Source organism: Panthera pardus, unplaced genomic scaffold, assembly GCF_024362965.1.
Source record: "Panthera pardus isolate Hobbes unplaced genomic scaffold, ASM2436296v1 HiC_scaffold_3, whole genome shotgun sequence".
Lineage (NCBI taxonomy): Eukaryota > Metazoa > Chordata > Mammalia > Carnivora > Felidae > Panthera > Panthera pardus.
In genome coordinates this window covers 60,549,122-60,576,983 of record NW_026526876.1, presented here as the reverse complement: position 1 = coordinate 60,576,983, position 27,862 = coordinate 60,549,122, and the positions used below count along the sequence as shown (strand labels likewise).

Below are 27,862 nucleotides of genomic sequence, written 5' to 3'. Positions count from 1 at the left end.
CCTCGGGTCTCTTCCTGATCCACTGTCTGCCCGTGGGACACACCCCGTGAGAGAGCAGGCCGGAAAGGGGCGGGAGGAAGCCTGAAACACCTCGGCTGCATCTGTCCTCCGCGGCGCAAGGGCAGGGGCCCGGGGGGCCTGCTGCACCAGACCAGCACCCACAGATGCCTCAGGCCTTCCTCTTAACCCCTTGCATCTCTCAGGCACAAAGCAGCTGAAGGGGCATGAGCCTGGGCGCGGGGGCTGAGCCAGCAGGAGTGAGCGGATGGACAGAAGGCGCCTCTCTCCGCTCGGCACAGCCGGGGCGGGACTCCTGGAAGCCATTCCTCTGGGCAGGGAGGGCGCGCGGACAAGAACCTCCAGTCACCCCCGGACGCGCCTCCCAGTTGCCACCAAAGACAACCAGTCGTCCCGAATCAGAACCCCACGCCCCTCCCGACAAGGCCCTCAGCCTGAGGCCAGAGCCTCGGCGGCCCCGGTGCCACCACGTTTCCCCGCTCCGGTCCAGCCCGACAGGCCAGGTGCTGCGGAGCCGGGCAGCAGGCCCCTGATGGCTGCTGGCAGCTGGCTCTGGCCTGAGGCTACAGCCCAGCCCCGGCCTTGGCCGCCCTCGCCCTCTCTGGAGGCACCACTTGGGACCGTGGCCCCAGGGCACCCGCGAGGCCCGCAGCAGCTCAGCGATCAGCTGGCCCCAGGGGTTGCCAGGGAAGCTCACCCCACTCCGGCTGCCTGCTAACTGCCCGTCTGGGCTTTCTCTTTTCGGTTCTTCCAGTGAGAAGCGCCACCTTCAAGTCAACGTCACCAACCCCGTGCAGTGCAGCCTGCACGGGAAGAAGTGCACGGTCTCCGTGGAGACGCGGCTCAACCAGCCAGAGCCCGACTTCACCAAGAACCGCTCGGGCTTCATCCTCAGCGTGCCCGGGAACTGACCGCTCACCGGGGAGGCCTCGCCAGGGCGCGGGGGCCGCGGAGCCAGGCAGCACCCCCCCCCCTCCGCATCGCAGGCCCCCGTCTAATTGCTGACTGCCCGCTGTTGCCCGCTTCAAACCAGCTCACGAGGGTCTGTGCTTGGAGCCCAGCCCTCTTCTGCCTCCTCCAAGGCTCCTCCCCTGAGGTCTCCTTGCTGCCTTTCTGCCTTTGGTCTCCATCCTCCTCTGCCCCGACTTTCCACGGTCCTCACTCCACAGACCCAAGACCCCGGTGCCCTGCCACAGAGCCCTGGGCTCATACCCTCAGAGACAACTTGATGGTGCCTGGAGTCAGAGAAGCCTCTGCCCTCCCCGCGCCCCCTGGCCAGGTCAGGTCAGTGTGCCCTGACCCGCTGACCAGCGACCCGGCCTGCGAGGGGTGGACGCGATGTCCCCAACCAAAAACGTGCTCCCCTGGGGGACTGGCCGGGGATGGAGCCCTGCTCTCTCCGTGAGTCCAGCTTGCCACCCCTCTTTCCCCCAAGGTGACCACAGCACCCCCCCCACCCCGCCCCCGGGACCTCGCTCAGGTCTCCTCAGCGGAGCCCCTCCCCCAGCAGTCAGCCAAAGCCACCAGGTGAGCAGGTTCACCTGCAGGGCCGGCCCCTCAGCCCAGGAGCTGGCAGCTGGCAGTCCAGCCGGGTGCCCCAGGGCCCGAGGCCACCTCTCCGAGAGGGAGCAGGTGCTCCAAAGGCCAGCTTCCTTTACCACACGGCCTGGGCCCGTGGTGGTTGCACACGGACACTGTGCGGCTTGCAGGGCTGCTCATCCGGTACTGCGTCTGTGGTGCCCACACTCCTGTCAGAACACCAATAAGAAAACGGAGTCACGGGAGCCAGGGAGTGAGTGCTTGGGGGGAGGGGGGCGGGAGTTGGGATGTTTTCCCCTTCCCACACCTCTGTTTCCTACTTACTTGGAGAATGAGGACCGGGGCCAGAGGGGCGGAGTGACAGAAACGGAGTTGGGGGGCCCTGGCACTGCAGGCCAGGCCAGGATGCCCACCCTGCCCTACATACACCCCCCGCCACAGCTGGGGCCCGGGCTGGGCACACAGACCTCGCGCCGGGAGAGGGCCACCGTCTTGCCGGTCCGTGCCCGACCGAAAGCACGGGCGCCTCACATGCCTTCCTGAGACCGCCCTGCTCCTGAGCCTCAGCTGAGGACTCCGCCCCGAGCCTCTGGGCAGCCCAGGCCTCCAGGCCAGGAGCCTTAAAAGGAGGGACTTGGGACACGCCATGTGGGGAGGGTGCTGAGGGTGAGCCCACGGCTCAGGAGGAGACCGGCAGGGTGTCAAAGGGACATGCTGCTGTTTTCTTCACTTTCTGCCACAGACGCTGCCCGCACCCTACCCCCACCCGCTTCCCCCCCCCCAACCCCGCCACGCTCCCGACCTGCCACATTCATGCTGCAAAACACACCAAGTGCCTGAGCACAGCTTCCTGTGCCTGACATGGTCACCTGGCTGACCCCCAGGTGGCCCCAGCAGCCTGCTCTCATGCACACACGCCCCCAGCCCCGACTTCCCAGGGTCTGTAAACATCTGCACCCTATGCAGTTTGCAACAAAAAGTCCTCTTGGCATCCTGTCCTCCGACACCCATTCTCATTCTCGAAGCCTGGTCAGCTGCCTGCACAGCACAGAGGTGCCATCAGCCTGGTTTAGCAACAGAGTTTTGCCAATCACCTTGACACTAGTTGAACCATCCTAACTGGAACGGCGCCTCTCCTTTCCACTGACTTCCCCACACCTGTTGCTTTACGCTAGATATGTGCACAGGTATGTTTTAGACACACCGAAATGGAACATGCCAATGAGGGTTTCTCTTAGGCTGGAGTCCTTCCTCCTGCCTTCCAGGGCCGCCTGTGGCTCCCCGGCCCAGCGCAGGGGCCTCCCGCCGAGGGCCGGTCGACAAGCACTTTCTCGTGATGTCCTATCCCAGCACGTGGGAGGAAAGAACGACCAGGAACTGAGGGTGTGGTCTCAGTCATGCTTCCTGGGTGCCCGGGGAGAGCCCGAGGACACAGTGATTGTATGCAATGAAGTGTTTCTCTTGATCTAATTAAATGCAGTTTTATGGTTTGCTGCGTTTATTCCTATTTTCCATTAAATTAACTTTATTTCTAGAGCATATTTTGATTTACCGTCAAGAGCAATAAAGCATTAAATCTTATTTTTAAAGGTGTCCTGCTTATCTGTAATTGAGAACTATACCTACAATTGTGACATTTCAGCTGGTAAAAAGCTGTTATCCCAGGGGATGGGAGGGAGCATGAGGCACAAATAAGGTAAAATGGAGGGGAATTTACTGGAGGCTTCTGAACAAAAATATTCAACAGCTAGCGAGAAGAAAGCTGTGGGAAGGCCAGGAGGCGGCAGAGTTCAATGGAACCATTTTGTTCCACCATTTTGAGGCCCGTGCGCTAGGCTCGAAGTTCACCTGGCTCACGGTGACTGAAGTCCAAGCGCGTACATGAAGGAAGGGCTCCCAATGCCCACAGCGGCCTGCTGGGGACCATGGAGGTGGCAGGAGAATGAGCCAGAGGCATCGGGACCTCTCAGGACAGAGTGGGGGCAGGGGCTGCAGGTGAGCTAGGTGCAGAGATGGCAGAGCATCCCCACACCCAGAAGCCAGCCGGTCACCATCATGGGGCAGGGGGGGGGGGGGAGATGGGGGGGGGAGAAGCACGTGCAGCCCAGCTTCTGTGACTCAGACCAAGGGAGACGCCCTGAGGAAAGTCCGTGGCGGCGATCACAAAGCTGACAGCTCTCAAGGTACAAGCTGGGTGGAAATGCCTTCCTAGTGTCCAGGGGCACCTCCGGACCACGGGGTGCGGGTCCTGGGGAGGCTGGAGTCCATGCTGCCCTAGGCCCTGAAGCTTAGGCGGGTGGCAGGAGTGGGCACAGAGCAGTGGCCATGTAGCCAGTAGGGGCCCCACCCTTGCCACAATCATGGGCCATGGTGGCTGCTGATCTGGGAGCCCCAGGGCTGGATTGGTCACTCTTGGAAACCTGCACAGAACTAAACTGGCAGGGCCGAGCCACGCGGACACCCCTCCACACGCGCTGGCCAGAGAGGAAGCATCCCGGCATCCCGGCGACAGGCGCTGAGCAGAGCCTGGCCCGGGACATGTGGGAGCAGCAGCCTCAGAGCCAAGCCCCACAAATGGGGTCTTGGGTCTGGTGCCCCTTCGGGAGCCTTAGCCAGCCCCTCCCCAGGCATGTCCCCAGGACACGCCTAGGCCTGCTCCTCCCCGCCCCCCAACCCCCTGGCCGCAGGGCCCTGTCACCCAGCTCTGCAGAGCCAAGGGAGCCTCTGAGGAGCAACTCCTGCCCCCGATGCCCGACTAAGCCAGAGTTGACTTCACCTGTGCTTCTCTCTTAATCACCTTAACTTTGAACACATTGGTTAAGCCCTTGCCCTGAGCCCTGACCTCCCTCCTCTCCCCCCCCCCACCCCATAACACAAATCCAATTACGTTTGGAGCGGAGGAATCATTTCTACTAGCCCCCCCCACCACCACCCCCGCTCGTGAATAGCATGCCCACAAAAAGAGGCCTATGTAATGGATGGTCAGTGCATTTTATTTAATCAGCACAGTACAAAAATAAATAAAAATAAGGGAAGGGGAATTAAATTACAGCCAAACTGAGCTTCATGACCTTGTCAGATTATAAACCACACATACTTACAAACACACTACACACACACATACAGGATGAGACAAATATAAATTAATGTTAACAATACCCACGGTTTGGTCAAAGAGGAACTACAGAACAAATTGCACTAAGAACATACACCGCACGCGTAATTAGCAGTTTCAAATATACAGCTATGAATAATTCCGAGTGGGAAAAAAATGGCACATTTTCTTTTCATTGCAAGTTTAACAACTTTGGAACAAAACTAGATTCTAATAATGTATGGAAAGAATATATCAACCCTTCAGGTTTACAAGAAAAAGAGGAAAACCAAATCCTGAACTATTATTCCTGTGACTTGTTCTGTCGACGGGTGTAATGCTCACAGCCATCTGTTCTAAGATTATTTTTCTTAAGACACAAAATGCTCCTGGTTTGCATGCACAATATCACTGTAAAAGCAACAATTAAAGAATAAAGGGTTTTGTTTTTTTTTTCCGTAGGTTAGTTTTTTTTTTTCTTTTTTTTTTTTTTTTAATCGTTGTTCTAAAAGTAGTCTTCATAGCAGCATGTCAAATGGGTTCACTGCCTGCACGCTCAAGTACATGGGTTCCTTCACACGATCCTGACCGGCGCAAGGGCAGGGAGGAGAAACGTGGCAGGCTTCACACTGGGGGGGGTGGGGGTGGGGGGTGGCGCGGACCAGAGACTTATTTCCTTAAGTCCCCGACCACTCCTGAAATTTGCACCTCCTCCAAGAAATAAAAAAATAAATACGGAGAAATAGAAGGAAACGCACAAAACCGGAATCCTGGGGATGCAACTTAACTGCACAGTTTCAGGCCAAGTTCAGCCGCCCAACGAGTGGACTACGGACACGAGCCCCCTCCTCTTGAGCCCCAGCACTCGAACCTCCCTTTTCCAAGCCGCCAGGGCCTGCCGCCCCCGAGGGCCTCCTACCTCAGGTCGCACGTGGCGGCGGGATCTGAACAGACAGGCCGTGCGACGGCTCCGCCCGGGCAGCGGCCAGTCTGCCCCAGCAGTGCGGACAGCCGCAGGTTCCTTCCAGCTCCACGGCAGGTTATCTGGCAGGCCCCGGGAGGGCTCCGTGGGCCTTAAGGCGCAGCCGAGCAAACGCCCTCCCAGCACGGGGCAGGCCCTCCTCCTCTGGTCTGGGAACCGAACGCTCCTCTTAAACCGGGGCCTCAGTTTCACAGCTTTCTCTTGTTAAGCGTCAATTTCAGTAGTGTTTGTGCCGAAACCAGCAGCCACCTGGAACCTAATCCTGTGTCAAAAGACCCTCTGCCTTCCCCCGGCCCCCCCATGCCAGCGCTCCCCGGGGGCGGGAGGGGGGGGGGAAGGGGGGGGACTGGGACTGGAAGAGAGAAGTCTCCAGAGCGGCTTCACGTTGCTCTTTGTTCCCCAAAGCCGGAGTGCCGGGCCATGGAGGAAGACTGGCTCCCTTCTCCCGCTCCTCTCCCAAGTCCCAAGCCACCAAATCTGGGAGAATCAGAAAGGAAACTGATTAAGCACACATTGCGTGTTCTCACAGCCGCTAGGGTGAGGCGGAAACCCCAAGCAGCAGCTGCAAATGATCAGGCGCAGAATCAGCAGGCTTCGGAAGCAAGCAGGAGCGTTACTCCCATCTTGGAATTGTCTCCAAGATCCAGTGGTCTCATCGGGCCTTGCAGGGCAAGGCTTCGTCTTCAGAAGAAACTGAACTGTTTGGAAACAGCTTTAAATGAACAGGAGTGGGGAAGGGGGTGGGGGTTGCAATCACTACCACATCACCCTGAACCCTGACATCACCCCGATCCCTGACATCACCCCCTCACCCCAGCTCTGTGGACCAAAATGTCACATGCACCGGCAAGAGGCCTTAGCCCTTAGATGGGCACTGGCTGGTCTCGGGCACGACTCCCCCACCCGCCTGGAAGGCAGGCTGTTGGTAATGGGCACCTGCAGCTGCCCTGGCCTCCGCCACAAGGTGAGTAAGCTGCATTAGTCAAATGAAAAATTCCCCCAGGAAAGGAACTGTCCCTAGCTCCACCCCACTCCTTTAGCTAGGACCCCAAATCAAAGAACTTCATGAGTCAAACCAGCTCATTGACCAACACCACCAACATGGCTGGGAGCAGGGGACAAGGGGTGGCCAGGGGGCAAGTTCTGGGTCTTCACTAAAGGAAAGCCCTTCTCCCTAAAAAAGAAAAAAGAGCAAACCAGGGTCGTGTGCGGCCAAACGACAGGACGCAATCTTTGTACCAGGCCGGCTTCTCCATGATTGAAGAGTGGTCCCCGGGTGGCGGGCATCCGGCCTTCACAACCCCACTCGTGGCTCGGTCAGGGCGGCGAGCTCCACAAGCCTCTGGGAGAATGGACGACCCAAAACAGGAGCCAGAAAAGGACCTCCAACCGGAAATGCCAACTGCTCCCTGGGCCAACTGGCCAGAGGCCCCCCCCCCCCCCCCCCCCCCAGCTCCGGCTCCCATGCCAGACGCAGCGGGCAGCCTCACCTGCCCTGGTCCAGCAAGGGCACAGGTGGCAGAGGCAGGTCAGTCCTTTGAATTCCCCAAAGTTGAGAGGTCGGTGGCCTGGGTGGCTCTGGATACATCTTCTGGGTTTTGCACAAGGTTCGGGAGTTCAAAAGCGCCCAGAGTTCTCAGCAGGGCTGAAGAAAACCCCAAGGAGAGAAGGTGGGAAGGGACAGGCCCTCGGTGGCTTTGCTAGACACATACTGTACACAAAATCTGATTTGCTTAATAATAAATTTTTAAAAATGAATTGAATCCTTGAGCCAGGATGCGGGCTACAGGGCTCACCGATCGAGCCCGAGGAGGAGCCGCTTCTTGTCCTCCTGACCGCTCTCATTCTTCAGGTCGGAGAACACCTGTGTGAAGTAGTGTGGGTCGGCGTTGATCTGCAGCATCTTGGAGCTCATGAGGTTGATGACGGAGAGGCAGCGGTCCCAAAAGGCCTCCTTGCAGCTCTCCACCAGGAAGGGCTTGAGCGGGTAGGAGATCTCGTTGCCCATGTAGGAGTAGGAGAGGTACAGGCAGGTCAGCAGGATGGCCTGGAGCTCGTGGTCCGAGCCCACCTCGGAGGAGATGACGTCCCTGCAGAGCATGTAGAGGAAGACCACGTTGGCCGGCGTGATGAAGCCCTGGTCCTGCCAGCCCTGCAGAAGCAGCGAGCGGTCCACGCTGCGCAGCCAGAGCACAGGGTCCGTGGGGGACAGGTGCTTCAGTCGGTAGCACCGGCGGCAGAGAAACTCGCCCAGGCAACGCAGCAGCTCGCTGGTGGACGCCTGGACGATGACACGTTTGGGCGTCCCTGCGGAGGTGAGAGCAGGATGCGGGGCCTTCTTGACCGAGGAGGAGACCCCGGTCTGGGAGCCCGAGAGCTGGCTGGCAGGGGGTGCGGGCGGCTGGGCCGGTGGGGGCTGGGCGAACGTGGACAGGTTGGCGCACGACAGCGACTTCTTCAGGTTCTCATTGTTGAGGTGCGTGATGTTGTTCTGGTAGCTGCTGTTCGGCTGCACCTTCTTGGAGTTCTTCTTCTTGGCCGACACGGCCACGATCCTCTTCCAAGGCAGCACGGAGATGATGGAGTGCCGCTTCAGGTTCTTGTCCTTGGCGTTCTTGCTGTTCTGCACGGCCGTGTAGTGGCCCACCGTGGCCGCGCCATCCTCAAACAGCGTGGCCTTCCGGTAGCTGGGGGACAGGGACAGCACCGTGCCCATGGTGCCGCTGCGCGCCGGGCGGGGGCCCGCGCCCCTGTGCGCCCAGCCTGCCGGCCGGAGGGAGAAGACAGCTCAGCGAGCCCGCGGCGGCCCCGGGCAGGAGGCGGGGGCGCTCCCGGGGGCGCGTGCTGCCCCTTCGGATCTGCGTGGAAAACAAGATGGTTCTCAGCACCAGGCGGGGCTCGGCGCCGCGCTCCTCCACCCCGGCCCAGGCGGCCCCCGCGGACTTGGCCCCGGCCCCGCGCCCCTGCGCCCCCGCGCCGCAGCCCGGCCGCCTCCACTGCAGCACCCCCCGCCCGCCTGCCGCGGCCGCTGCGGTCCGGACGGCGGCGGGAGGGGCCCATGCGCCGGCGGGAGGCGCCCGGGGACCCCCGCCTCGACACCGCACGCGGCCTCGACCCCGACCCCGGCCCCGGCTCCTCGGGGGCAGCGGGCGGCCGCGGGGCGCAGGCTTACCCGGCAGGCGGCGGCTCCTGCGCTCCGCGCCCTCCCTCCGCAATGCGCGCCGCGGCTCGGGCCCGCGGTCCCCGCGCTCGGCGCGGCTCGGCGGGGCTCGCGCTCGGCGGCGGCGGCGGCGGCGGCTCCGGAGCTTCTGTCCAAGGTTCTGCAGACGCCGCGGCCCCGCCCCCCGCCGGCCGCCTTCGCCGCCGCCGCCGCCGCGCTCCCGTTCCCGCCCCGACGCGCACCTCCGCGGCCTCCTTGTCGGGGGCGCGCGCGCGCGGCCCACGCGCCGGGCTGGCCTGCTCTGGCCGGGGAGCCCGGGGCCGCCGCGGTCCTCAGCGACAGCCGGGCGCGGTGCGGACAGGGACGCGGCCGCGATCCCGAGCGCCTCTACTCGCCGCGCCCCTTGGAGGACCCGGACTCGGGCGGTGGCGGCGGGTACTCGCGGCGCCAGCCCCGCCCCGCCCCTGGGGCCGCCCCTCCCGCACCGCTCGCCGTCCGCTCTGCGCCGCCGCGCCAGCAGCAGCCCGGCCGCGTGAGAGTCCCGGGCGCCCCGCGCAGCCGAGCTCGGGGCCGGGCCGGGGGTGGGAGGGGGAGCGCCGGGGGCGGGGCCGAGAGCCGAATCCGCCCGCCGCCCCGCCCAGACACGTGCTGCCTTTGTTCCCGCCGCGGCGCCCGCAGCCGCGGGCCGCGGGGGCGCTCTCGGCCGCGTCCCCGCCCTGGCGACGCGCGGCCCGCCCGGACTGAGGTTGCCGCCCGAGAAGCCATCCACAGAGGCTGGCCGGGACTCCGAGATCCCTTTTCCATTAACATCCTCGCCACCTGGGAAAGATCCTGGGGCGCCGGGGGAGGAGAAGCCTTTGCTGAAGCCACTCGCATCCCGATGGGCTGTCCCATCGACTTTCGTGCCTCCCCCTCCGGGTCCTCTGTTCCCGCACTCCAGGTAAATGTCCCGGGCCTAGAGGTAAATAGAAATCCAGGCCAAAGAGGCGTAGGCGTTCCGGGTTGGTCCGCAAATACCGCCTGGCTTTCCCACACCAATAGGGCTCTGAGAGCCCCTGGGTCGTCAGCTGCCCCAGAGACGGGCCAGTCCTTCACAGGTGTGACCTCGACGTTTCCACTGGCCCTCTTACCAGTTCTAGTAAAGCTGAAGCAACCGTTTTTCCAACCAGCCTCTGATCCTCTGATTTAACTAGTTTTCATGCAAAACATGTATCATTTGAAGATCTGGCACCAGTAAAATTGTAAAATTCCGACTCGACTAAGAACAATTCCTCTCACAGACAAGAATTCAGATCCTTCACAAGAATCATTCATTTGTTTTTCTTTTAGTTTTGTTCTGTAAATTGATTTAGAGTTGACCACAAACCAGAGAAACAGAAGCTCCAACCCGTATCTTAATCCAGATTATCACCTCTGGACCAAAAGATAAGGAAGTGGTAATCCAGATTAGACTACCCAATTCCCTGGCCACTTCACACGAGGCTGTCAACCTGTGCCAGCTCTGCCAGTTCTGCCTACTGCCCTACACAGAACAATGCTGCTATCGAGTCAGAAAGCGCTAGAATTTGTGTATGTACTACCCAGCGATTTCTCTGTCAATAGTGGCAATTGAAGCTTTAGGGACTTTGGTGACGGTAGAATGGAAAATGCATTGTTCTGTACCCAGAGGGCTACTTCTGAAACCTCCACAGCAGCTGTCATCTTAACTTAGATGAAAGCAGGCCCTTAGCTCACTGAGCCCCTCCCTCCAAATGTTCCTCGGTGTACAACCTCTGCCTGCTTTGAAAATGGAGCGATCCTCAACCCTCCTTCCCTATAGTAAGGAGCTTGAAGAGGTAATCTCCTCCAGGCCCCCTGGCCCAATTACTCTAAGGCTAAGCCTTTCTCCCACCAGCCCCAGGTGGAGAGGCCCAGAGGCCCAGCCTTTGTCCATATTGCCTCTCAGGGTCGCCTTCAGATTCTGGTGTTGAGCAAAGGTTAAATGCTTTCCATTTCACAAAACGGGCCTAGATTTCAAAGCCTGTAATCCTCCCCTTAGAACTATCTGGACCCACCCTGTTCCCTGTACCTACAAATTTCAGTTCTAGCTATTCCAGTTCATGGCAGATAGCACCAAGGTCCACTTTACCCCATTTCAATTTCCCAAACCTAAGAAGCATGCACTTGCCTGGGCCTTTTCCAATCTGACCACACTCTGGTATCTTCTCTTCTTGCCTTTGTTCAGCCAGCCTTCCCTAGCACTTTCAAAAAGAGCTCTTTGCATTACTACCTCAATCTCCTCACGTGTCAAAGGCAAAGCCATGTTTGCAGCACAGCATGAATGAAACGTGCACTGCCAGCCCGCTTGCTACTGTGACTGAGGAAAGAGGCTGACCGGAAGTCCTATCCACCCGGCCATGCCCACTGTTTCAAGGCACCCCCCATCACCACCACCACCCCAAGCCCCCATCACAGCTCCAATTGCAAGGCAAGGAAGAAAGGTCCATATTCTGCCACAAATCGCAGAATCAAGGCCCCAGAACGCAGACCCGGCTGAATGAAGCAGAGCTGTTTTCTTCCCAGTCTTCTTCAGAGAAGAGCTCCAAACCCCATCAATCAGCCTATTTATCCTATAGCCTGCATCTAGCTTCTAGAAGGGCCAGCCTCCTTGTTATCTATGCCATTAGCCTTATGCTATAGCTGGCATTCCTGTGTACCATCAGAGAATCCCGTCCTCTGCATGGCCCCATTCCCATACCGCCCCAAGAAGGAGAGGCCAAGGCCCCAGCCAGCTACCTTCCAGAAAGGGCTCCAGAGAAAGCAAGGCTAAGCCCTGGCTTCTGAGGAAGCCATGCTTTGTTCCTTCAGGGATCACAGAGCAGCATCTAGTGGCCCTTCTGGGCAGCACAGATTACATAACTAGCATTCAGCAGTGTTCCAGAGCCAAGCGCCTCAGCCTCTGCTCCCAACACCAGCGCTGTCTCATTAACACACAAGAAAGCCTTGGCACTGATGCAAGCTGGTGCCAGGAAGGGTCCCTAGACGAGGAAGCCTGGCCCAGGCCAGCCCATGGGCCACCGGACCCTCTCAGCTGTGTCCAGACCCAGCCTCCTGGAGGCCAGGGAGGGAAAGCAGTCCCAGAGGTCTAGAGCAGCACAGTCCAAAACAGTGTAACGTGAGCCACAAAAGCAAGCCACATAGATAAAATTGAGTGTTTTCTAGTAGCCACATTAAAAAAATAAGAAAAAAAAAGAAACAGGTGGGTTTTAATAATATATTTTATTTAACCCATGATGCTCAAAATATTTCAACATCTATATTAAAAAGTTGAGCTATTTTACATTCTTTTTTCTTTGTTTCATACCAAGTCTTCGAAGTCTGGTTTGTGTTTACACTTGCAATGCATCACACTTCGAATTACCCACATCTCAAAGGCTCGACAGCCACATGAGGCTAGTGGCTACACGGTGGACAGCACAGGTCTAGAGGAGGTCATCAGACCCACAAAGGGAGCAGAGGAAAGGGCTGCTGCCGACTGAGCTCCTCGGGGCTGCCCTAGGCTTGGGAAACCCTCCCTCTTCTCCAGCTCTAGGGCTGACTGGATCCCTTTGGAAGATCTCTTAAAGTCCTTTAGTGAAGCAAAATCCTCCCACAAGTGAAACTACAAAGAGACTATACAAAACTAAAACAGAATGAGAGTGGTTTGGACTGCAGTAAACTGGCGGCCAGAGCGCACACCTCTCTCCTGTCAGCCTCAGAGCCCCTCAAACCACCACTCCCAGGGTCTGAGGGGCTGTGTGAAAAATCATACGGCTTTTCCAAAAGATTCCAACTAGAAGCACAACCACAACTGAATGTCAGGACTCCCCAGGCACTTGCGTGACTTCATATAACCCTCACACCACAATTACCTACCACGGAAGCAGCAGAGGATTACAACCCAAATCCTCACTGGACCGTGTTGCCTTGGAAAAACGGAACGATACCTGCACACCACTTCCCGCCTCCGACCTCACCGACAACTTTCTTACCCGAAGCCCTCCACTTCACCCTGGGTCCAAAGGTCTCCCATGAAGCAAATGAGATACCAGAGCTTTGGCCAGTCTAGAAGGCTACACAGAGCTGTGTGGACTTGATCAGAAGCCCTCCAGCACTCAAGAAAGGACACTTTTTGAAAAAAAAAATTGTTTTTATTGGAACTCATCTGAACATCAGATATACCTGGTGTTGGTTAGCAAGAACCGTTTGTACATTTGATATTGATGGTGCCAAAACCAAAACAGTGACTGGACATGACGGGGAGAGATGTTGAGAACAAAAAACCTGATTTTGGAGAGGAAAGTAAAAGCCAGTCGGATTCAGTGAGGATGCAAAACCTGGTACAACAAAATCCTTTTACAAAATATAAATTTATTACGAAAACCTGGAAGGATCATCTGAGAAAGGGAAAGAAAAAGGAGGCCAGCGGGAAGGAGGCATGAGGGGAGGAGGAGAGGAGAAGACAAAGAGATGAGAGGAAGAAAATAGAGCTGAGCACGACGGAGGTACAGAAGCTTACCTGCCCAAACGGCATGAAAGCCTTGCTATGTGATCTCATCATAAAACAAAGCATGCGGAAATACAATGCTCTACCTCCCATCCGTTCGATTTCTAAGAGGTAAATAAAGAAGCTCCCTGGGAGGGGGACATGAGGTTGCTCGAAAACCCAACAACGAAGATTTTAAAAAAACAAAAACGAAAACAAAAACACCAAAAGCCCCACACCCCACAGTCGCATTTCCAATGTTCACTTGTTAAAAAAAGACTAAATCCATCTGACAGCAGGAGGAGGAGGGGGACAGGGAGAGAAGCTGATGGATTTCAGACAGCCTGACTCCCCTGGAGGAAAGGAGGGAGGGAGAGAGACATGTGACGGTCTCCTGGTTGAGAGGAAAAGAGAAGGGACAGAAAAGAGCAGAGAAGGGCAATTAAAACACTGATGTCTAATCTAGTTTACTGTGTTAAAAAGAGCCACATGCACAGCAGGCCCCCTGAGGGCCCACACTGCTCCCGCGTGGCCCTGGTGGACACTAGCTCCTGGCCGCGTCCCCACTCCTCCACAGGTCGGCGCGAGCTGTGCGGGTGCGGCTGCGGCGGGACCTCCGGCCGGTGTGCTGGAGCCACTGTCGGGGGGAGGACGGGAGACAGGCCACGTGGCAGGGAAAGAACACCGAAACGCCGCATTTCAAATAAAAAAGAAAATAGCAGTCTATACACAGTTGTTTGTTTTGGTTCAGTACAAACAGAATAAAAAGTCGTTGCTTTGATGGTCAGGCAAACACCCAATTCTGAAGAGGAGGAGAGCTGACGCCCAGCAGGTGGATGAGGAGCCCCAGTAGTTGGCGGAGCGCCTGGCTTTGCGGCCCTCTCCCAGGAGGCAGAGAGCACAGCTTTAGGTAGTGTAAGCCTTTTTCCTTTTATTTAGAATAACCTTTTTTTTTTTCTTTTTCTTTTTTTTTTAAGCAATTTCCCCACTCCCAAGTCGGGCCAGTAAAGATTACATGAAAACTGGCACACCTATTGGCTGGAATACAGATGCACCAAATGAGGATTTAAAAACTTTCCGAGCGAAAAGTAGAACAAAAAGAAAAAAGAATCTCCTAGCATTTTCCCCAAAGGTTTCACTCTCCCGCCACACACACTCTCCAAAGGACCGCTACAGATCCAACTCTGCAAGAGAAGACAGAGCAGTGTCAATCGGGGAAGCTGCGAGGCCACCAGGAGGCTTTCAGTCTCGACAGGCAGAAGATAGCGCTGCCCGGGCCTGGGTCCCAGAGCCAGCACTCACCTATGTCAGTTTCTTGGCTTTGTTGTAGAGGGAATCCACTACTTTACTCATGTTCTGAATTGTTTCCAGAGCAGCTTCATAAGTTTTATCTACTGGGGGTTCATCGAAAATAATCAAGACACCCTCCCCCTGGTCCAAGATCCCTGCAGGAAACACAAGGGCAACCCAGGTAAAAGAATGGATTAGACACAAAAGCACTTGAGAAGCAGCCCACTCCCTAGCTGCCTCCCTTTCTCCAGAAAGGAGGAGAACCAGAAAGCATCTCCATGCTCCATGTCCACATGTCTATTACACATTCTCTTATGGGGATAAGAGGGGCAAGGATCCCAGGGAGCCACCAGGTGAAACAAATGGAACATCTCCTTTCAAGATAAACAAGAGCGTGATGCCTCATCCGCATCCCCACCACCAGCAGCCCCCTCGCCTATATGACTTACTCACCATGAAATTTCTTGTCAAGAATCATCTGTGATAATTTCCTTTCCACGTCGGCCTAAAATCAAAGCACATGATGAAAGGGACTGGTATCCACTAGTCGAAGATCACACGGGCATGAAAGTTTTGTATAAGAGGGCAAATGGATCGAAAACAAAACGGCAACAATGCAACTCGAGCTCTGAGCTCGTGGTCTCCTTACCACATGAAGAAGCTTGAGGACCTTTCAACCAGGCCCATCCAGTGTAAGTGCCAGCAACTCCATGTGGCCCTCTCCCCGTCCCCACCCCCAAGACAAGCTCAGGACTGCTTACCTTGGAGAGTTTGATGAGGCTAGATATGTGTTCAATCTGAAAGAAAAGGCAGAGAAGACAGCGACACCGAGAGTCATGCTTCTGCCTCTAACATGGAGGTAGAGTGGGGGTGGGATTGCTGTGTCTCCTGAAACCTGGCCCAGCGTCTCTCTGGGACGGACTGTCTCTGGTCATGCTTAGGTCTCTCATGCTCTGTCCGTCTGCCTGCCTCTCATTGCCAGACAACACACACTCCTACCCCACAGGCCCCTACAGGAGTATCTACCACAGGCACGGTGACTACAGAAGCAAGGAGGGGACTGCTCTCAGATTACAAGCAGAGGCCATCTCCCCGGCCTCCACCCCACAGCACCTCCACAAGAAAAGCTCAACCCTCTAGCCCTCCAGACACAGCCCTGGAAGCAAGTTCCTATTGTGGATAGGTGTGGGAAGGGAGGGAGCTAGAGAGGACGCTTAGCCAGAGAAGAACCAGGGTCCCCCGCAGGGTCCTTACCTGAACTCGGGAAAAAGGCTCAATGACCCGGATCAGATTCTGTTCCAGCAAGTTGTCATACAACTTGGCCAAGTGTGTACTGATGATTGGGTCGTCCCGGAGCTCTGCCCGGTAATCTGTCAGGGCCTGCCAAGAGAGCCGGTCACAGAGATTGGCACACAGAAGCACCTGAAAGGCACACTACTCCTAGCTTCCTAAGTAGTCTGCTGGACTTTGTAAATCCATGGTTGACTGAAGTTATGGAGGATCTGAGATGAAAGACCAGTTATGACAGAAAGGAGAAGAAAAGAAACATCAAGAACTAAAAGACGGAGCCCCTTCTCGGCACCATCTTTCTATAGGCAAGTCTCACGTTGACAGCTCAAACCACGTAAGCCCCAAGAACAGCTAGCTCAGCTTGAAAGCCAAATCAACTATACAAGCAGTTCTCAAGATGTATCCACAGAGTGAATAGGGTCTCCGTGAAAAAAAAGGAAAAAAGTTTTTTGAGGTAAATAACGCGAAATGCATTCCACAACTGGCTCGTGGAGTTTTACAAGAACATCAGCATACAGTTCTGCAGTTAACAGAAAGCAAAGCATCTAATTTTGTTTAGCCCTAGGGTTTCCCAGACCCTTTTCCCAAGGAACACCTACTAACAGAAGTGTCCCATCAAACATCCCAAACTTTAAAATAAAATGATCTATTTTGTTTATTCATAAATGTAATTTATCTACCCTGAGAAATGGTCTCAATATCCAGCCTCATGCCAGCTGTGCTATAAGGTGTTAAGCAAGCAAATCATGACAAGTAAGGAAGTGAATGAAACCAGCAAGAAAGCTCTGCAAAGATGATGAATCTTGGGGGACACCCACAGCCAAATGGTCTAGCCTCTGTCCACACTACGTTTTTCTTCCTAGATCTAGGTTTGTTTTTATTAGGTTGGTCAATATACTCAGACTAAGAGAAGAGAGGCTCAGAAGAGAACAGATAAGTCTCACACTACTGCTCAGGCAAGTCCTCCCTTTTCAAACCTTCACTAACAATGAGTGGAAGGCAGAGGAGACAAAGACAGCCTCAAGAGTGAACTGAGGAAGTGTGTTCCAGTCCACTAGCATACATCAAGACTTCTCCTTTGCCGACAGACGAGAAGCAGAGCTGACATTTCCGGAGCTGAAGGAAACCCTGAGACCGTGGAATGTGGAAGTGCCAAGCCTGGCATTGAACCCTGACATGTGAGCTGTGGGGCTTCGGGTCTTCTCGCTGAACCCCAGCTCCCTCAACTATAAAATGCAGGTAAGAGGTTGTTGTGAAAAATTAAGTAGAAAAGGATGACAGAAACAAATGTTTGAAACTGAAAGTTACTATATATAAATGAGGTATTACAACTCAACAAGTTTCATTGTACAAAAGTGTTCAACTCTTTCCAGGTTTTGATACTGTACTATAATTAAGATGTAACCAATGGGGAAACTGGGTGAATGGTACATGGGATCACTGTGTACTATCTTGGAAACTTCTTGTGAAACTATTATTATTTACAAACAAAAAGGTTTTTTTAAGTATGTACATGCCCCTCTCCTCCACCCAAGTCCCTACCAACCCGATACCGTGCTTACCTTTTCAAAATCTGCCAGTGATCTGTTCTTGCTAGCCTGAGCCACACATTTTAATGCTTCTGTCTAAGAGTAAAGAGAAAAGCAGTGAAAGTGATCTATTCTGCACTCAGACCTCATCCACTAAATGTCATAAGCAGTACGCTATGTCCACACAACTTTTGGATCCAAGGAAGAACCTGCCCCACCATTGTGTTTCAGAGGCCTGGGAAGAAAAGCTAGAAAATGACGAGAGAACTATGATCTCTTTACCCCTCCTCCAAGGCTCTTTATGCCCAAGCCCCCAGACTCTTTTTGCCCTTAGACCTGATCATACCTGTGCTTCATCAACTCTCATTCTCCCAGGTTTGGTACAGAGCACGAGCCAAGGTCTATTTTCATTAGGGTTGAGACACCAGAATTCTACATATTACACTCAATGTTAAAATGCCACAGAGGGATGAAGGTACAATCAGTGGTTGACAGCAACTTCTAACCTGGTTAATAAAAGGCACTTCACCAAGCTATCAAGTCTCCACTCAGCAAGAGATCTACAATCTTTCTGGGAGACTGTTCTGACTCCTGCTTGAAAGTGGTCATCAAGGTACAAAGGACCAGAAGGACCTCCTCTCGTACCAGCCTATGCACTTACATAAGGATGGTGTGTGTTACACAGCAGACTTTGAAATGGTGCAAAACTGATCATTGGTCTGTCTCAGCATTTATGCCACACAGAACAGATGTCACAATTAGAAACACCTGGAAATGAGAGCCAAATAACCCAAGTTCAAAGTCTGGCTCCACCATTTACTACTTACCTGACCCTGTCCTGGACACTTGAGACCTCTCTTAGCCCATTTCCTGAACTCTAGTTCCATACAGGCAATGAGTCCTTCAATGTAGTAATAACGACTATTCCTGTGGTCAAAACTACGAGGGGATCTGAAACTTTTTTGGATGAAAAGCCATTTAGGACCACTTGTAGAGAAGGACAGTTTCTTCCATCTGTTAGGGCCATTCCTCCAAGGACATAATAAGATTGTTAATGGGTCTATTGTTCAGAGACAACTGCATTTGAAATCCAGAAAGATTACTTTTACTTTACTAGTGATAATCAAGCAAAGTACAAAGAAGGGATGGTCCCGACTTCTGAGACCACCTTTACACAGGTCATACTCATATCTACTCAGGCACAAAAGGGGCTCCTCCTGACTATCAAAGGCCTCTTGCACCACACACACTGAGGACATGAATTGGAAAGGTACTGAGCAACACTTGGATGAGCCATCAAAACCTAGTTTCTGCACCAAGCACTTCAACCTCCCTAAAGCACATGTGCACCAGGCCTTGCCAGGCTCCAGATTCTTGGAGAACCCAAGATTTCATAGTCTGCACATATTAAGTTTACAAATCAGGCTCAAGATAGATAAAATTTTTGGTCAAAGCAAAATGCAACCTAACTTGTGCAAATGCTATGGTTCAGTTCTTATAACTCCCCCAAACCACCTGATGTCCATAAGAGCACCAAACACAGACTCTCCAGGCCAAGAATTTAACAGTACAGGAAACACACTGCATGGCCTTAAGGGAAAGGGGTGGCAGGGGGCGAGGGGGATCACATGGAGAATATAGAATGGAGACCTGAAGAGCACTGGTCTCACTGTGCATCGTGACTGACAATGTGCTGGCCTCAGAGTGAGTAGAGGATCAGAACTGCAGTCAAAGTATTCCCTACCTGCCTCCCTGCATACCGAAGCGCAAGTTTCCCGCTCACCAAAGCCTGGACATCTTCTGGGCTAGAAAAAAAAAGACAAACGTGGTCAACTGCTCCAGGATGTTAGGCTTCTAAGTATAGGTTGAGGCAAATTTGTCTCAGAATTCCACGGAGAAGACCGCCCACAGAGGTAACAGTCCCCACACCCAAACCCACAGGCCCCTCACCTCACAGAAGGCAGGCTTTCTTCACTCTCTGCCTAAGCCCAGCACTTGAGAGCAGAAAAACTCCAGCATTAAAAAGATAGCAGCACTGAACGTCCCAAAAGTAGTAGACCCAACAGACAGAATAATGTCGGTCAATATCTCATTACTCCCAAAGGAATGTTGATAACTTCTGTAGAATTCCTTATGAAAAGATCTGTCATCCTTGCTGTTGTCCCCTTTCTCAAACCTCTCCCTAACCTCTTCCTTAACCCACCCCCATTCTGGGTGGCCCACCTGGCCAGTGCTGGACTGTAAGCTAATTTCCAGGCCCACTGTCTGGTGCTCAGCAACTCTCTGGTCATAATAATTGCAGGATGATGAGAACACTCCAAGCGAGTCTGGAAAGGAGATTTCTAAAATCTGTCTCCCTGATTCTCAAAGACCAGCAAGGAAATGTGCTCTGGAACACCTTCAATCCCCCCACTCTATGTCAGCCAGCCCCAGAGGTGGCCACTTCTGCTTCTGTAACCAGCCCAACTCCCTGTGCAAGCCATCTGTATGGCCAAAAACTGAGGTGAAGAACTTGAGTTCTCATACCCCCAAGTTAATGTGTACCTACGTGTTGAGCATGATTTTGCACAGCAACATGTACTTCAGAGATGTGATGGCCTTGGGGCTATCGATGGAATCATAACCCTCAAATGCCTCATAGAAATATGAGTATGCAGTTTTCCAATCCTTCTCCTCTGCTGCATGGATAATACCTGGGCATTAAAAAAGAAAGGAGTAAGAACCATATGAAATAATAGAACCATCAAAGATCAGAGCTGGGAAGGGCCTCAGAAATCTATCCCAACCCCATCTACTTAGTGATGAGGTCAGGAAGGGATAAAGGGCCTGCCCCGAAGTCAATGCCAGCTAGTGGCAGAGCTGGGATTAGACCCAGTTCTTTAGTCACCAAGTTCAATGTCATCTTGACAATATAAATTCCAAAGGAGTTAGAGACCCTACTCAAAGGGGATCCTAAAAACCTTTAAAAAGCAGGGGCAGGCGGGGAGCGCTAACATCTTTCCCCAGGCTTCCCATCACCACCATGGTTCTGCTATCTTCTGAACCCACTAGAAAAGGCCACATTTAGCCTCCAGGACGTCACCGTCATAGGTCAGGAAGTTCAACCAAATATCCTGGACTGCCTGAATGACTTGTTTTGGTAACATGTCTTTAAGACAGCTTGCCTAAACTTGACATTTTTATAGGTAAGCAGCTCTCATAAGAAAAAGGAAATCCAATCTCTTATACTCTCATTTCAGATACTTGTCATTTACAGGTGTGCTTTTGCCTAGATGCAATCAATATATAGACTTCATATAATGCTAGACATATGAACTTAATTTAACTGGACATGGTTAAGCAGTACTTCCTTCGGCTGATAGACTACAGTTTAAATAATTCTCTATCATTTAGAAGTTGGAAGGGCACCTGGATGGCTCAGTCAGTTAAGTGTCCGACTTTAGCTCAGGTTGTGACCTCATGGTTTGTGGGTTCATCGGGCTCTGCACTGACAAGCCCAGAGCCTGCAGCCTGCTTTGGATTCTATGTCTCCCTCTCTCTCTGCCCCTCCCCTGCCAGTGCTCTCTTTCTTTCAAAAATAAAAAATAAACCTTAAAAAAAAAAAAAAAGCTGGGTTGTTCCCAACAAGGCTAACTTTGATTGAACTTGCTATTACTTGCAACCTACACTATCACTTGGGGTAACATGAAATTTAGTTTTTTCTAGCTTGGGAGGCATCTAAGCCCTCAGAGTCTGTATTAGTTCTAACTCCACTTCAGCCTTTATGAGGTTACAGACCTCAGCCCCATTTGTTTATTACCATAGTGCTTCCCAACATTCTTAACATCAAGACACACAGAGAAAGTATTCAGCACCTTGAAATAAAAGGATAAAACTAGTTACACGTGACCCAAGGGAAGAATGTTTCAGCACATTTATTTATTTGTTTGTTTGTTTACTTATTTATTTATTTGAGAGAGGGTGCAAGTGAGCTAGGGGCAGAGAGGGAGAGAGAGAATCCCACAAGGGGGAGGGAGAGGGAGGGAGGGAGGGAGGGAGGGAGAGGGGGGTAGAGATGGAGATTGAGATTGAGATTGAGAGAGAGAGAGAGAGAGAGAGAGAGAGAGAAGTGGGGGTCACCCAAGGCAGGGCTCGAGCTCACCCAATGCGGGGCCCGAACTCACGAACTGTGAGATCATGACCTGAGCCAAAGCCAGATGTTTAACTGACTGAGCTACCCAGGTGTCCCGTGTTTCAGCACATTTTAAACCCACCTATCATATACTTGCGTGCCTGTACACCATCTGGGAACTTGTGACTTAATAACCATTTACTGAGTGTATGTGCCACACCCCAGTACTTTTAAAATACTCTACCCAAGAAACCTCTCATTTGGAGGCTAAAGGAATCACCCTTCTTCTCTACTGTTCTTAACTAAAGAGAGCTGGAGAAAATCCACCCTTCTCTGTAGCCAAGGAGAGCACCCTCAAGAATGTCCAACAAACTATTAACACTGCTAAACTAGATTAGACAAATCCCCATTTCCCACACCTCCTCGTCCTGAGCTAGAAGAGAACAGACCAGACCCACAGCAAGACTAGTTTAAAAAAAGAAAAAGAAAAAGAAAAGGTAAAATAAGGGCCAAGAACTGGTATACTGCTTTCCCAAATACAGTAATAAATAGGGCCCACATTAGGACTCCAAGCAACATGGTTATTATAGGTTTATCTATTTATTTATTTAAAGAGAACATTTTTTGAGAGAGAGAAAGTACGCATGTGAGCATGGAGGGGGGGCAGGCAGAGCAAGAGAGGGAGGGAGGGAGAGGGAGGGAGAAGGGGAGAGAGAGAGAGGGAGGGAGGGAGGGAGGGGGCGAGAGACACAGAGAGAGAGAGAATGAATGAATGAATGAATGAATGAATGAATGAATGAATGAATGAATCGTAAGCAGGCTCCACACCCAGCACAGAGCCTGACTTGGGCTCAACCTCACAACCATGAGATCACAACCTGAGCCGAAATCAAGAATTGGTCCTTTAATCGACTGAGCCACCCAGATCCCCCAGGAGGTTTATTATTTAAAAAACAAAATGGGGCACCTGGGTGCCTCAGTCAGTTGAGTGTCTGACTTCAGCTCAGGTCATGATCTCACAGTTTCGTGAGTTCGAGCCCCACCTCCAGTGCTGACAGCTCAGAGCGTGGAACCTGCCTCAGATTCTGTGTCTCCTCCTCTCTCTGCCCCTCCCCTGCTCACGCTCTGTCTCTCTGTCTCTCAATAATAAATAAACGTTAAAAAACAATTTTTTTTAAAACAAAACAACACAGCAACAAAAAAACTGAGACTGTCACTCATTCAACACAAAAATTAATGCCTACTATGTGCCAGGAACTGATACAATTACTACAGAGAAAATATGAAGAAAAGGCCCTCATGAAGCTCACAGTCACACAGTGGGAAAGATGGTCACCAAAACAGAAACAAGACTAGTACCATAACAAGACTAGCACCATGTACAAAAGAATAGAGCTTTGATAGGGAAGTCCAAAAGAAAAGAAAGCACAACTGGATCTGGAAGGGTGCACAGGAGTCTGCCAAGGGGATAGATGAGAAGGGGGAATTTCCAGGCAAAGAAGACAAAATACACAAAGGCACAAAAGTAGGAACACATGAAGTTATCTGGTAACCGATGAAAAGATGCTTTCCTTTAGCTTGCCATGTTAAAGTAAAATGTAGCCTGGGAATAATAGGAAACCACTGGAGAATTTCAAATAAAGGAGTTACATGATCAGATTTGTGTTTGAGAAAAATGACTTTGGGGTCAGTAGTGGATTGGGAGAAGTAATCAGCAACGGTTACATCAGTAAAACATTACTCCAATGCCCCAGACCTTTATTTATTAGCACAGTGACTGTAGGATGGGGAAAAAGGAGGCAGGTTTGGAGACAAACTAAACCTGATCTAGCAACTGACTAGATATGAAGGGTAAAGAGAAAAAGGAGTCAAAATTAACCCAAAGACAGTAGCTTGAGAAACATTAAGCCAATAATGATACTACTCACTTGAACAGGACAAAAAGGTTGAGAGAGGAGTTAGATAATAATTTTGCTTTTTGACATGTTGAGACTGAGATGCCTGAGACATTTAGGTATGTATGTCCATTATGCAGCTGGAAATCTGGACCTGGAATTTAGGAGAGAGGGAAGCTACTGAAGGTCTAGGTGAAGAGACCACTGGTGGCATGCAGCAGTGAAAGCCACAGGTGAGTATGAGATTTGAGACAGGAAACAGAACAGGAAGAGAAAGAAGCTAAGAAACACATTGAGAAACACCCACACTTAAAAGTCAGTCATAAGGAAGAGGAAACAGCAAAGTGTGACCAAAGAGAGTCAGTCAAGGGAGGAGAACCAAGAAGACACTGATGTCAAAGAAGACTAGAGTGTTCAATAGGGTCAACTTCCCCCCAAAAGGAGAGGTTATAAGGAAGTTATTGACTTCTTTCCAGGAGTCAGTAAAGGAAGGATACTTTTTCAGCTTTTTCAAGAAACTTGACAGAAAAAAATACAGCAATTTAGAAAGGAGAAAGGCCTATGCTTTTGTAGCTGGGGCAGTTCAAGGACTAACAGGAAGATCCAAGGGGAGAAGAAAGACTGAAGACTCAGAATGAACAGAAGGACAGGTATAAGAATCAGTGACAGAAATTCTGGAGAGGAATGAGAAGAGGGTTCATGTACACAGGGCCTCCATTTCTTCTGAGAAATCAGATGCAAATTCATCTCTTGCCCATGAAGGACGGCATAAGGAAAGAGGAGCAGCTTAAAGCGAGTGCCAATACTGGTGAAAGCTAGGTGCTGTGGTAAGAGCTTCACGTTCATCATCCCACTTAATCCTCACCACGATCCTATGAGAAGGTACGACTATTATCACCATTTTACAGATGAGCTACAGATAAATAACTTGCCCAAAGCCACACAGCTAGAAACTGACAGAACCCCAATTTCAACCTAGGAAAGGTAGTTTGTAGAGCTTCTGCTCTTAACCTCTGAATGGTAAAACATATCATGTGATATTCACAATACCTGATAAGCAAGTAGGACAGGTATTCTTTCGCTTATACAATTATAAACAAAGATTACAGAGAGGTAACACCAGGACTTCAAAACTAGTAGTCTATTTTTTTTTTTTTTTTTTTTTTACTGCTTATTTATTTTGAGAGGGGGGATGGGGGGAGTATGTGCAGGGGGAGAGAGAGAGAGAATCCCAAGCAGGCCCTACACTGTCAGCAAAGAGCCCAACTCAGGGGCTCAAACTCACGAACCGTGAGATCATGACCTGAGCTGAAATCAAGAGTCAGATGGTTAACCGACTGAGCCACCCAGGCGCCCCTAAACTAGTCTTCTGCCTCCAATTCCAGTGCTCTTTCAATAATGATGATAAACTAGAATAAAAGCTGCTAGCTACAAGAAAAAGCATTCTCCTGCCAATCCATGGCCTCCTAGCCCCAATATTCACACACTCCATCAGAAAGGTATCCACTACACTCAACTGCAATTGGGGGTAGTAGGGGACGCATTCCTTTAGCCCTGATCTGAGGCCCTATGGAAAAGTCCAACATGCTTTACCAAGGTCTCCAAGTGACAAGAGACTTGGGTTAGTCGAATTCTGAAGAGAAGTGCTACCACCCTACATGAGTGACTAAGGTGGAAGTTAAGGGAGCTTTCTAAACTTGTGAGACCTTTCTAGGCTCTTGGCTATAACCATCATGTCGCCTGGACCACCACAGATAACCATGTTCTTAATATATTTTAGGCAGTTAACAGCAAGTTAATAGGAGGGAATGTATCCTTCTAATTGGTTTCTCTAAGAAGTTTGAGTAGAATCAGCCAATTACATTCTCCATCCCCATGCCCCCCATTCCTCCCCACTGTAAGATAAGATGAACTTTAAGAAAACATGCCATGAGTAGCTAGGGTGTTACCTGATTGCATATCCAATGTGGCCTGCAATTTAGGGGGGCAGTAGATAGCATTTGCTGTAGTTCGAGCAGAGGTTAAGGCAGCTCGGGCTTTCGGCAGGTTGCTCAGGGCATGGTATGTTTTGCTTTCTAAAAGCTGTACTTCCACCAAAAGGGCTTTGTCATCCATCTTTTTCAACTCCCGCAGCAGCTGAGAACCTGAAGCAGGAAAAAAATATATACCCCTTTGTTAGCCATAATCTTAATACCTTAATTCTGTAACGTCTCACTCTCCCACCCTCATAAGAACACTCAGGATAAAGAAACTGGCCTGAACTCAGAGAGGTAGTCTATTTGCAAGAATTTTTTTTTTTTTTTTAACTTATGTGCTATTTTCTCTTCCAAAAGAGAAACATAGACCTCTTTGAAGTTTTCTACATACTAAAGACAACATTAGGGCCAAAAATCCTATAGGCTTACTCAGAAGATCTGAATACAGTGAGAATCTCCACCCAGAACATGCTGAAACTAGTTATTCAGTTCAGACAGCCACCTGGTCTCATTCTCTTCCTGTCTAGCAATCATAATACTACATAAGAAACGCCAGGCACTAAGATTGGAGGGGGAAGGAAAGAGTTCTGGATATGCCACTGTTCTCCAAATACACCTTCTTCTCATCTCAGATGAGAAAATCAAATCCAAATAGACTCGCATCATATATACAAATTAACTCAAAATAAATCAAAGACCTGAACATAAGAGCTAAACCCATAAAACACAGGAGTAAATCTTTGTGATCTGGGATTAGGCAATGATTTCTTAGGTATGATACCGAAAGTGTAAGCAACAAAAGAAAAAACAAATGGGACTTTAAATTAAAATGTGCTTCAGGGGCGCGCCTAGGTGGCTCAGTCAGTTAAGCGTCCAACTTCGGCTCAGGTCATGATCTCACAGCTGGTGAGTTTGAGCCCTACGTTGGGCTCTGCTGACAACTCAAGAGCCTGGAGCTGCTTCAGATTCTGTCTCTGTCTTTCTCTGCCCCTCCCCCGCTCACGTACTGTCTGGCTCTCTAATACAAATAAACATCTAAAAACAAATTTTTTTTAATGTGCTTCAAAGGACACTATTCAGGAAAGTAAAAAAGCAACCCATAAAATAGGGGGAAAAATTTTGCAAACCACGTATCTGGTAAGGGACCTGTATTTAGAGTGAACAATAAAATGACAACCAACCCAATTAAAAAACAAGCAAAGGATTGAATAAACATTTCTCCAAAGACATATAAATGGCCAATAAGTACATGAAAAGATTCTCAACATCATTAGCCATCAGGGAAATGCAAATCAAAACCACAATGAGATACCACATGCACCCCCCACGAAGATGGCTAAAATAAAAAAGACAATAAATAAATAAAACGTGGCATAACCACACAGTGGATATTCAGCAATAAAAACGAATAAAGTACTGATATATGCTACAGCATGGACGAACCTTGAAAATATGCCAAGTGAAAGACCATATACTACAAGATTCTATTTATAAGAAATGTCCAGAACAGGAATATCCATAGGGGCACAAAGTAGATTCATGCTTGCCTGGTGGGGGGTGGGGAACAATGGGAAGTGATAACTAATGGGTACATGGGTACAAGGTTTCTTTCTGGGGTGAGGAAAATGTTCTGAAATCAGATTGTGGAGATGATTGGACAACTGTGAATATACTGTATTCGTGTAAATTCAGTGGTAAAAAAACAATGAATTGTACACTTTTAAAAGGGTGAATTTGGGGACACCTGGGTGGCTCAGTTGGTTAAGTGTCTGACTCTGGATTTCGACTCAGGTCACGACCTCAACAGTTCATGAAATCAAGCCCCATGTCAGTATATTCATATTCTCTCTCCCTTCCTTGCTCTCTCTCTCTCCCCCCCCCCCCGCCCCCACCCCTCCCCTGCTCACGCATGTGTGCGCTCTCTCTCAAAATAAACTTTATTAAATAAATAAAAGGGTGAATTTTATGGTCTATGAATTACATCTCAATAAAACTGTTGTTTTTTTAATGCTACTATTTGAATCATATGAAATCCCATTTTGCTGGATAAAAACTTAATACTGGCAATTTTTTCAACTTTAATAGAGAACCATATTCTTTCATCTGGGGAAAATAGTCCAGATCTACCCACTAACTTAAAAAAAAGAAAAAAGAAAGAAAGAAAAAAAAAAAAAAGCAGCAGGCAAAGACTCCAGGGTGTTTAAAGGCCACACAGGGAAAGCCTTTAGTCGGCCCACTCTAGCTGCCATATACATTTGCACCAGTTAACTTCTTGGGCTTTAAAAGAGATTTTAAATATAATTATAAACAAGTATAGTAAATGTAATAGTCAAACACTTGCAGTTTGATCCTTTTGGTTTCTAAATCTGACAGACTAACTCTGGGTAGTTCTTCAGAACTTCCAAATGGCATTTTTCCATGACAGGTTCAGTAAATGTAAGCCACTTTAAATCCTTCTTAGAAGTAAACAGAAC

At 50.9% G+C, this 27,862-nt stretch overlaps 3 protein-coding genes across 3 annotated transcripts in view; 1 reads left to right on the top strand and 2 right to left on the bottom strand.

Moving 5' to 3' along the window:
* Positions 1-3,138, top strand: part of MYO1D (myosin ID) — a 265,335-nt gene extending 262,197 nt beyond the window's left edge. Inside the window, exon 21 of the mRNA XM_053892918.1 lies at positions 773-3,138. Coding sequence (XP_053748893.1) covers positions 773-929 — 157 coding nt within the window. The 3' untranslated portion in view covers positions 930-3,138. The remainder of the gene's footprint in view (positions 1-772) is intronic.
* A 1,391-nt stretch (positions 3,139-4,529) lies between these two features.
* CDK5R1 (cyclin dependent kinase 5 regulatory subunit 1) lies at positions 4,530-8,469 on the bottom strand. The gene has a single exon (XM_019423911.2). The coding sequence runs from the start codon at positions 8,347-8,349 to the stop codon at positions 7,426-7,428; it is 924 nt and encodes a 307-aa protein (XP_019279456.1). The 5' UTR covers positions 8,350-8,469; the 3' UTR covers positions 4,530-7,425.
* A 4,471-nt stretch (positions 8,470-12,940) lies between these two features.
* The window catches only part of PSMD11 (proteasome 26S subunit, non-ATPase 11), a 29,798-nt gene continuing 14,876 nt past the window's right edge, over positions 12,941-27,862 (bottom strand). Inside the window, exons 6-14 of the mRNA XM_019423905.2 lie at positions 25,362-25,556; positions 19,955-20,099; positions 19,151-19,211; positions 17,440-17,502; positions 15,842-15,967; positions 15,349-15,384; positions 15,041-15,092; positions 14,600-14,742; positions 12,941-14,481 (exon numbers count right to left, since the gene is read on the bottom strand). Coding sequence (XP_019279450.1) covers positions 14,600-14,742; positions 15,041-15,092; positions 15,349-15,384; positions 15,842-15,967; positions 17,440-17,502; positions 19,151-19,211; positions 19,955-20,099; positions 25,362-25,556 — 821 coding nt within the window. The 3' untranslated portion in view covers positions 12,941-14,481. The remainder of the gene's footprint in view (positions 14,482-14,599; positions 14,743-15,040; positions 15,093-15,348; positions 15,385-15,841; positions 15,968-17,439; positions 17,503-19,150; positions 19,212-19,954; positions 20,100-25,361; positions 25,557-27,862) is intronic.

Bases quoted from the DNA above. Each gene is read 5' to 3' on its own strand.
- CDK5R1 (XM_019423911.2), bottom strand. From the start codon at position 8,349: ATGGGCACGGTGCTGTCCCTGTCCCCCAGCTACCGGAAGGCCACGCTG.